The sequence below is a fragment of the Lutjanus erythropterus genome, chromosome 10, assembly GCF_056507025.1.
Source record: "Lutjanus erythropterus isolate fLutEry1 chromosome 10, fLutEry1.hap2, whole genome shotgun sequence".
Classification (NCBI taxonomy): Eukaryota; Metazoa; Chordata; class Actinopteri; order Lutjaniformes; family Lutjanidae; genus Lutjanus; species Lutjanus erythropterus.
Window position 1 is genome coordinate 20,286,390 of NC_139326.1, and position 11,055 is coordinate 20,297,444.

At 39.0% G+C, this 11,055-nt stretch overlaps 1 protein-coding gene across 2 annotated transcripts; it reads left to right on the forward strand.

Annotated features, from left to right (window-relative positions):
- The first annotated feature begins 2,943 nt into the window (after positions 1-2,943).
- On the forward strand, positions 2,944-9,591 carry fsta (follistatin a). Of its 2 annotated transcripts, none has more exons than XM_084728611.1 (6): positions 2,944-3,136; positions 4,307-4,504; positions 4,674-4,892; positions 5,014-5,238; positions 5,798-6,028; positions 8,428-9,591. In XM_084728611.1, the coding sequence occupies exons 1-6, from the start codon at positions 3,046-3,048 to the stop codon at positions 8,514-8,516; spliced, it is 1,053 nt and encodes a 350-aa protein (XP_084584737.1). In that variant the 5' UTR covers positions 2,944-3,045; the 3' UTR covers positions 8,517-9,591. The 2 variants fall into 2 exon arrangements, with proteins under 2 accessions (XP_084584737.1, XP_084584738.1); XM_084728612.1 differs by having other exon boundaries at positions 2,945-3,136; positions 4,307-4,498.
- Positions 9,592-11,055: the final 1,464 nt, after the last annotated feature.

Here is an 11,055-nt window from a genome sequence, read left to right on the forward strand (position 1 = left end):
TTCAGAGTCTTGATTCATTTCAGAATCAATAAATAGTAAGTTATCAGATGTAAATGTTTTACTCTGCTTGGTGGAATTAAAAATAACCTAATAAGAGCAGACCCCTGAAGCGCTCATTTAAGTATGAGACTAGTGTAAATGTGTCCCTCAGACAGATCATTTTACAGACACCAGTCTTGGCTTTCTGCACATGAAAACTGGATAAAAGTACAATTCCAAATGTGTGAAATTTCTTAAATTTCACGATGCTATAGTCTAACTGACTCATGCAAAAATCATCACAAGCTAGAAATCATTGTGATCAGCCTTTACTGCAGTAGAATCAGGGACATAGCTGTGAGGAAACCCAAGTAAACTCAGTTTATACACCTCTTTGAAATGAGGCTGAGAGTTTGCTCATCTATTTTTAGACCAACTGTTAATGAGGAGGAACGGTTTATTTACCACTACGACCCTGAGCAGAATAATCACTCCTCAGACACTTTAGAAGTACATATGGAGCCGCTGTTTGTTGTCACTAAGAAACTGGATTGCAAGGACAGCAAAATGTAAAAGTATTTACCACAACTTATTGAAATGTGCTGGAGATAATGGCCACAAGGACAGAATATGTGTTATTAAAATTTTCCATTCTGAGAACTGAGGGCCATTTTAAAAATGTTCTTGGATCTTTGATCTTTGCATTTCCAACTGGCTGCTGATTATAATTTAAATCTGGTAACATGTGATTTGTCTTTCTCCTCTTTTTTTTTCTTGAGTACATCTGTTGGATCACATGCTGGATCACAAATAAAGGGGCATGCCATAAGTAATACAGCAAGAACATCTTTTTTTACATAGCACCAAATGAGGAGAGACAGTGGGTGGTCTTTATGAATAATATGTGACAGGAAAAATATGCTTGCATGTTGCATTTGGCTGTCATAGTAAATTACTAAATTCTTTGCCTGTTTTTGAAAATGCAAATGTTTTGTTGTAAAACACATTTGTTCCCTGTGTTTTTATTGTGCTATCCTCACATCAAATGTTTGTGTTAATGACCCTTTCTAATAAAATCAATATTAAAACCAAAGTTATTGCCTGGTGCTGTTTGTAATGAAAATTCACTAACAAGAATAAAATGTAATAATGTTAGAAGGACACAACACAAACCTCAAAAAATGAGGGGAAAAACAAGTATTACTATTTGTTTAAACTTAAAACAGTTAGTGCCCAAGCTACCCTTAAATTTTGAGATTACTGAATTTGAAAAAAAAAAAGTTGATTATAACTCTGTTAGGATTCAAAACAAATAAACTTTTCTGGTCAAATAAACTTCGTCAACAGTTCAATAAGCTGAGCTATTAACTCTTCAGTCACGGCAACAAACATTACAAACAATTTTGATTTCCTTTTACATTTTGTTCCAGCATCGGCAGAAATGTACTGTAAAATAGAAAAGTCTCAGGAGAGATTAAACTCTTGAACAGTGAATGTTGGGATGTCTCTTAAAATGTTAGTCACATTCCTTTAGAAATTTAATTCAGTGAGTTGGCTGAACTTTCTACAGCACATTGATTCAACTCATCATTTCAAGTTCTTCCAGTTAGAAGAACTTGTGCTTAAGTTGTTAAGTGTACAATAAAAACAAGAAATTTTAAGTTGAATTAACTCAAATAAGTTAAATGTATATATTTACATTACAAGTTGATATTAAAAGATTAGTTGATTCCACTAAATTCCAGTATGATTTTTTATATAGTGTATGGTAATATTTGACAGTTCTATTGGTTAGTGTACTGTATGAAAAATGAAAATGAAAGATAACTGTACTGTTTCAGACACTTACAGCTCTGGATATATGGGAATATTGCTGTGATGATTGCAGGTATTCTCATATTTTGTAGATAAACGACACCCAAGTGGTATTAAAGACGAGATTACAGTATATCCTTCCTTGCCAACGGATAATTAACTCCCTGGTGTCTGATTCACACAGCAGACACTTTGCTCTTTGCTCCGGTAGAGAGCTGTAACCAGAGTTCCGCTGAAGAGGTCGCGCAAGGACTTCAGAGGGAGTCCAGCAGCCTGTGCGTCAGTGAGTGGAGAGCAGCTCCGTGTGTGTGTGTGTGTGTGCGTGTGTGTGTGTGTGTTTCATTCAATGAAACGCAACACCCCGCTCCTCTGTCTGAAGCCTCTCAAACAGGTTTGATTATATTTAAAAGCTTGACCCGGGAGAGAAACCCAAACAACTGTCTGTTCTAATATTAGCAGTGCGGCTGCGGACTACTATGAATTCTATTATTGTCTGGGCTCTCAGATATATTCCAAACGGCAAGACTCATCAAAAGATTTACACTTTTGTCTGCAGTTGGTGGAAAAAATATCAGTTACCAACATCAAGTAGTACCCTTAATTTGAAGGACTGACGGTATGTCCGGATAGGTATGCTGGCTGTGGGCCTGTTAGATTAATACATTAATAAAGAAGGCCTTGATATATGAGTAACAATGACCTTCATTATTATTATTATTATTATTATTATTATTATTATTATTATTATTATTACATTGCGTTGCGTCGTACATTACGTTGTTATTTTGTTATCACTACATATTCAACGGTGCATCACCGCGTAAAATGTGCGTAAAAACGATATAATGCGAGAAACTGTAACAATAATATTTTCCACCAACTTAATATCAACTCACATATTTTGTCTGATGTGTTTTGTTTTCTTTTGTTTGACTGATAAGCCGCAAAATTATGAATTCTGATGTTTTATCACAAATTCCGACATATTTTCATATTCTTTGAGAGAAAGTTGCCTGTAACGATGTCACCTGATTGGGATTGAAAGAACTTTGGAAAGAAAAAAAAAATCTCCCCACCCCCACAGAAGAGGAGACCGCCCACCAGAGACAGTCAACCCCAGACCCCTTATAGATTTAAAAAGAGAGGCTGCATTCTCAGACTGACACTTATTCAACACTGCCACCGTAAGCAGATTACTTTTGCGCTGCCTGTGTGTGTCAAATACGTAGTTCACTTTGCCTCATCTCCATCATGTTTAGGATGCTGAAACACCACCTCCACCCGGGCATTTTTCTCTTCTTCATATGGCTTTGTCACCTCATGGAACATCAAAAAGTTCAAGGTAAGTCTCTCTTCATCAGTTTGCTTTTATTCTTGAAAAACTTCGACTCTGCCTGTCAGCCTCAAAACGCCCGGAGAGTCGAGCACTTTGCTGCCTCCAGACGAGAAACTTTTCAAAGTCAGTTTCCTTTTTTTCCGCGCTGATAAAACTCGCATCAGACAGTGCGTGCGTAAAGCGTGCATAAAACAGGTGCCATATGGGACACTTCAAAGTGAGACTATATGGCAAGTTTTTGCAGCCCCTCGCCAGGCGCACACACTTCGCGGCACTGGTGGCAGCCTCACGTTTCCATTATAATACCTGAGCTTATTCTGATACTTTTGTAGGAGCGGCGATGTTGTCTTCAAACCTGCTACAAACTTCAGAATATCCACTGTGAGTTTATGGGCGTGTTATGTATATATTTTCCAGCACTGTCTGCAAAAAAATGCTAATTTGTGCGCAGTTTTACATCTGTAGTTATGAAAAACAGTAAAACTGGAGACTTGCACCTATAGTTTTTTTGTTGTTTGGGTAGAAATCTGTCTTCAATTTAGGAGACAGCAGTTCATGAACACTTAATGTCATGTGTGTCTGTGTCGGTTTAGACATCCTGCTGTTGTCTGGATCTTTTTTGTGCCACAGAATCAGGGTAACTATGGAGTTTTCCCCCCATTTTTATGTGTTTAAAATAAACTTTAGACCGGTTTGTTAATAAGCAGGACAATGTCTGGTGGCTGCATGTCTGGCATATTGTTCTGAGGCGTTGGGGACGGTGGTGTGTGGAGCTAAAGCCCGTGGTTTTCTGAAGGAGATTGGCTGCTATTTAACACAACGTCTAGACGCTCCAGTTTCTGTCCAGTGATAACAAGGAGACTCTAGGAATAAAGAACAACCCCCCCTCCGAAGATTCTTCATACTTTTTTTGGTTTGTGGCCGCATTGTAAGGGCTGTCAGTCACACATGAGATGGGCGAGTGTTAACAGCCTCGCAACAAAAAAAATAATAATAATAATCAGACAAAATAGTGCCGGGAGGGCGAAGAGGAGGAAGGGAGGGAGGGAGCGTCTCGGATAATACGGGTTGCATTCGTGTGTGTGTGTGTGTGTGTCTAGTGCGTCTGGGTCAGCGGTTTCAGACGTTCAACATGCGACATTAGAGCTTTTTGTGTGTTTGTGTGTGTGTTTACAGCTGGGAACTGCTGGCTGCAGCAGGGGAAGAACGGGAGGTGCCAGGTGCTCTACATGCCCGGGATGAGCAGGGAGGAGTGCTGTCGGAGTGGAAGACTGGGGACGTCCTGGACCGAGGAGGACGTCCCCAACAGTACGCTCTTTAGGTGGATGATCTTCAATGGCGGAGCCCCCAATTGCATACCTTGCAAAGGTGGAGGTGCACTCATTTCCCTTCGTTTTTCTCATAATACACATTTCGTTCAATAAATCCTGCCGATGACCTGATTTACGCACGCCAAAGTGCGTAAATTATTCCTGTATGAGAGTAATTTTACATAAGGCCGAAATCCTCACCAGCATCACATAACACAGACTTTTTATTGTAGAGACCTGTGATAATGTGGACTGTGGGCCCGGGAAGAGGTGCAAGATGAACAGGAGGAGTAAGCCGCGCTGCGTGTGCGCGCCAGACTGCTCCAACATCACCTGGAAAGGACCCGTCTGCGGCTCAGATGGGAAGACCTACAAAGACGAATGCGCGCTGCTGAAGGCAAAATGCAAAGGCCACCCCGACTTGGACGTGCAGTACCAGGGAAAGTGCAAGAGTGAGTCAATGTTATCTTAAATCTGTGTGAAATTCCACATTTCTTAGAGCTGCATGTGCCAAGAATCCAGCGGTTTGTGCTAATTTTTTCACGAAATCTTCCCATTCCTTTGTCTCGACAGAAACGTGCCGTGACGTCCTGTGCCCGGGCAGCTCCACATGCGTCGTGGACCAGACAAATAACGCATATTGTGTGACGTGTAATCGGATTTGCCCCGAGGTGACGTCGCCTGAGCAGTACCTGTGTGGAAACGACGGGATCATCTACGCCAGCGCCTGTCACCTGAGAAGAGCTACCTGTCTGCTGGGCAGATCTATCGGAGTGGCATATGAGGGGAAATGCATCAGTAAGTGTGCAACATGAGAGTGTGAGACTTGACTCTGCCTGCAGTCACTCTGAATATTGTTTGAGTGCATGTTCTCCCTGGCCAGCTCTGCAGATATTCACTGCTCATTTTAGCCAACATTCCACTGAGGAGGGGGTCTCACAGAGAGAGTGTTTGCTAGTTGCTTGTGTTTGCTCAAGAAATGATAGACATCTTATTATTTCCTGATGTTGGCAGCACTATCCCATATGGGAGAAAGGGGAAGGAGAGGGGGAGGGAGAAACAGGGGAGTGCTGGGGGCCATGAAGACATGCTTCAAGTTAATATTTAAGTCAGATGGACTCTTATCCAGAAAGCAGTCAATCTGAGTCCTGTCGTCTTAAAAATCCTAATTAAAACATGACTTTATGTTCCCCACCACAAGACCTAACACCATAAAACAGGATTTAGTTCTTATTCCTTAGCTTTACCTATTCCAGAAACTCAGCAGCCATCTGATCCTGCTTGAAAAGCATTCATGATAATCCATCTAATCAAAGATTTCCCCTGCGCTGATTTCTCCCCCTGTTCTGATTCTTAGAGGCCAAGTCGTGTGAGGACATCCAGTGCAGTGCGGGGAAAAAGTGTCTGTGGGATGCTCGGATGAGTCGGGGCCGCTGCTCGCTGTGCGATGAGACCTGTCCGGAGCACAGGACGGATGAGGCGGTGTGTGCCAGCGACAACACCACGTATCCCAGTGAATGTGCCATGAAGCAGGCTGCTTGTTCTATGGGGGTGCTGCTGGAAGTCAAGCACTCGGGATCTTGCAACTGTAAGTAAACAACAAAATATGAGAAAAGAATGAAACAAAACACCCTCCTCCCTCTCCAAGCAAAAAGACAATATTCCATGTTGCTTCCCCCAACAAAAACCTCCCCCTGAAAGTGCCCCCCATCCCAATTTTCCCCAAACTCCCACCCCAGCCACACCACCAAGCACAGCTTAAGCAAGCAGAAAGGACTTGGGAATAGAAGAACTTGCATGACGTTGTCTTTGTCGCTGGCTTTTGTTCTTGTGTTCTTGTTGGTTCTTTTATTTTACTTTTTTTAAATTCTTCTGCAAAACAAAATAACAGAAAGCCTCAACATATATCAGCAGACTTTATCTGAGTCTGGGAAAAGCTAACTAACTAACGCAAGTAATAAAGGAGACTAATTTTGTCTGCAGTGGAACAATCCTGATATTTAAAAGTCTGGTTAAGTTTATAGTCATGCTAGTGACCTGCAGGAGCAGGTTGCCTTAAAGGGATAGTTCACCCCAAAGTCAAAGATACATATTTTCCCTCTCACTTGTAGTGGTATTTATCCATCTAGATTGTTTTAGTGTGAGTTGCAGAGTTTTGGAGATATCAGCCATGGAGGTGTCTGCCTTCTCTCCAGGATATGGGACTAGATGGCACTCGGCTTGTGGTGTTCAAAGTACCAATAAATACACTTGAAAAACTCAACACCAGTGTCTCTTTACAGAAATCATGACCTGGTTATGCAAAATCATCCACAGGCTTTGTTGTGAGTAGCTTCATGTAGGACCTACTTTCCGTCTTGTTGAAAGAAACTAGTTCTGGTAGATTGTACTGTATGCTCCTTGTTCTAAGCAGTTTCATGCAAGAGCTATTTTCTGATACCATAGAATCTACCAGAACCAGAACTTTCTTTCTGCAGTAGAATCTACAGGAACTACTTTCTTTCAGTTAGAGAGAAAGTAGTTCCTACATGAAACTATTCACAACAAGGTCTGTGGACTGAGATGTTGCAGTTGAGTTTTTAAAAAAATTTTTGGGATGAACTGTCCCTTTAAATCTCATGCAGTTTTTTAAAAAAAAATCAGTGGTTTATTTTTTATGACAGTTGTCATATCTTTACAGCTTGTAAATTCCATGGTCACATTGCTAATTTCAAGTTAATGGTATTATTTGTGTTTTTGTATTATTTTTTCTTTTCGTTGCTTTTGGCTGTAATCAATCAATTCAAAAAAAAAAAAATGCACTGCCTCTTGTGACATACACCACACTGCCAACATGTCAGTGAGAACAAAAGACTTATACTCATGATAATGTGCATAAGGTGATTGTAACATTGGTGCCATGTTAGCGATAATGACGATGGATTTTTAATGCTGATATTCATGTTGACTATGAGCCATTCATGCGCTCACAAATCTGTGGGTAAAAACCGTCAAATTTGAGCCTCAAGGAAGTATCAAATTTACATTCCAAGAAGAAGAGTGTCTCCTTGTTAGTTTCGTTCTTCCTCCTGACTGAGTACCTTAATGTGATGTGCCTAAGGTATGCAATGGAATCCAATAAGGGACCAACTTTATGATCACCTCATGAGCTAAATATAAATGTGTTACTTCACAGTGTGCAGGATCAGCAGCATAAGAAGCTTGTAGAAGCGCACTCTCTTACGTCTCATCTCATCATTAGGAGAAAAAACATTTATCAGCTAACTTTTATTGTTCCAGTGAATGTGTTGTCTACCAGAATATGTACAAATCCATTTGGATTGATGAGGGACTGCCTGTTTTTTTTCCTTTTTTGTATTGTCACTCTTGCTCTTGCTTGTGTGCTTTTTTTTTTTTTTTTTTTTTTTTTTACGTGTCCGATGTAAATCTCCTCTGTAAAAAGAAAAAGAAAATACCTCAGAACTGTGTTGATGATCTCTGACCTGCTTGCTATAAGGCCAGGCTGCGACACAGAGTCCTCCCTCCTTGTACGTTTGAGCCAGAAACTTAAATAATAACCAGAGCAAAAGAAAAATCCGAGAACACAAGAGCACTTTTCTGTGTGTTATGTGTGTCTGCTTTCAGGAATCTGCGCAAAAGAGACCCGAGCCACCCCCCCACCTCCCCTCTCCTCCCCTCTACCCACCTTGTGCACCCCACAAAACCTCCCCACCACCTCTCTATTCCATCACCCCACTTTTTTCTCTTGTTGCAGTCCTGACTTGCTAGATTATGTAAATGGAAGTTGCATAATTGGGGATGCCACAGTAATTGTTGATGCCAAGTCACACAGACCCTTCCTCACAGATGCACACACACAAACATAAACATATACACACACACAAAGGGAGGCTGTGTGCCAGTGGCTTTGCTGTGAGCTTTTTTCAGTGATATTGCGCTGTTGTGGTCCATATTCATACAACAGCTACCGTATATTCTCCCACATAGCCATTACAGAAGACCAGGAGGAGGATGAGGAAGATGAGGACTCAGACTACATGGCCTATGTCCATATATCTTCTATACTGGATGGATAGGCCCCCATCACTAAGGGGAACAGTCCTAGGGCAAGGAATCATGTCCATACTGTACATTATGTGTATGCTTATTTATTTTTTAAAGAAAAAGGAAGTATACATATAGTTCAGTCTGCTAGATGTTTATTTATACTTTTTTGTGTTTTATAATTTATACATTTACAATGTCAGGCTTACTATCTACCATGATATATTGTGTTACCACTCATTTCCCCCTTTTTTGTTGTTGTTGTCCCTTTTACTTTCTTTTTTTATCATGAAGAAATATATTTGTCCAAAGAGAAGCAGTGTTATTTATTTGTCATGTTACCGTGTAAGTATAAGTCCTCTACAAGCTGTAAATTGCATTCCCTGAGCTGTAAAAATCTGCTTGTTTCTGTCAAATCTCTATCACAGATGTTTATGTCACACATAACGTAAATGCATGTTTAGGCTGTGTGTTTATTTATTGGGAATATATCAATCATTTTATGTACAGAAGTGTTTCTGGTTTGTTTACAACTCATAATAACTGACCAAAGGGATTCTCTCAATGGTTTCTTTTGCATAAGAGCATTGTAAAACACAGCAGTGACGAAATGGAAGAGAAAAAAGAGCCATTTGTTTTTCTTTTCTTCTTCTTTTTTTGTGTTACTCTTCAGTTTTAGCCCTTTAGATTTGATTCCACACGGAGACGACAACTTTAGACGTTATTCAATAGCATTTATTTTGTCTCACCACGTTAGAGCAGAGGTAAGTTTTGGACGATACTTGATTATTTTGGAAACAATGTGCCATTAACATTTGTGTGCTGTCTTCTTGCCAATGTGCTCCATATTGCTCTCGCAGAGCTAAACTAGGACTAACGTATTGCAGTACTCAACACTATATCAGACTACATCACTTTGTTTCTCTTTTTGTTTTGTTTTGTTTTCTCAGAATGCATTTTTATTTTCAAACGTCACAAGAGAAATACAAAATTCTGTTATGAATATATAGTTTTGTATTTTTTATGTAAATGTCATATGTACATACAAAGTTTGATGGTATTTGTACAGATATGAAGAGTGAAACAATAAAAGTTTTTTTCCTTATACTTCTTCTTTCTCTGCTTTGTTATTGATTTGTGAATAACATGTACTTAAACATACTAAATGTCAATGCAGTGTGTTTAATTTAAAGGAGAAGTTGGACCTAAATCTAATTTGTAGATCTACATGCAGTATTGAGCAATGTGATGATATCTACTGTGTCTACTGTGAGATGAGATACATTTATCTACCATTAGAGATTTTACAAATCTGTTTTAAATCCTTTTATATCTCTGGGGATATTAAAGCTAATGTGGGCATGGATTTTTATGGGGTTTTTTTTGCATTTGGAAAAGCTATAAACAAATGCAGCTCAGCTTGGTGGTTTTATCCGTAAACAGTGTCTGAAATGACTTGCAAAAAACATTCCAATATCAACATTAAAGCCAAAACAATGAGTTAATCAATCAATTAGTTGTCACCCATTAAATAATCACTAACTATTTTGATAATCAGTTAATTGTTTTGAGCCATTTTTTAAGAACAAAATGTTCATATTTTCTGATTTAAGCTTCTCAAATAGCTTATTTTCTGATTTCCTTACTCCTCTGGGGACGTCATTTTGGGCTTTAAGAAACTGATCAGCAATATTTTAAGGACCAGGCAACTAATTGATTAATTGAGAAAATGATCGACAGATTAACTGACAACAAAAATAATTGTTAGTTGCAGCCCTTATTGTAATACATAAAATATTGCTGTAGAAAATATATGACCTAATAAAGGACTTTTCAAATAAAAAACTCATTAAATGCTTGTACTGTAGAATGTTTAGTACAGTAAATAATAGTGCTGTAATAGTGTGAAATTCCAGAGACTTGCAGCAACATTAGATGGAAGAACCTTTAAATCAATTAAAAATTTAAACAGGCTAATCTGGGGACCAACAGGAGTCCTTGAGTGGGATGTAGGGGGTTTCCAGCAAAAAGAGAAATAGAATATTTTAACTTTTATGGCATTTTTTTGGAAGGTGGAACAACAACAGAAGAACCCAACATGTCAGTGTGTTGGGCCAGATATTGGTCAATCAGACTTCTGTCTATATCTGTATTGGGATATATGTTGTCCAGTGTGTGCCGATATAACAAAATATAATGCAGATTGTTTTTATTTGCTAGCTTTTTAGGCATTTTGTGTATGGTTAATGATTTTCCCTAATTTAGGTGCAACAACTTGTTGCTTCCATCCCCAAACTAAGCAGCCATGTTAAAACAGACCACAGTTCTTTACAACATACACAAGTAATTATGAGGTAAATATAAGGATAGTTCAATCAGTTTAAAACAGCTGCAGTTTGTCCACTAAAAATGCATGTTTAATAAAAATTTGGTGCATTTTTTCCCCATAAATTCCATAATTCATAAATAAAAAATAGCACTATAATAATATTGGTTTAATAAATTATACTCTAATATTACTGTAAAAACTATGTGTATTTTCAGAATATTACAGCCCAAATAGTCTCCCAG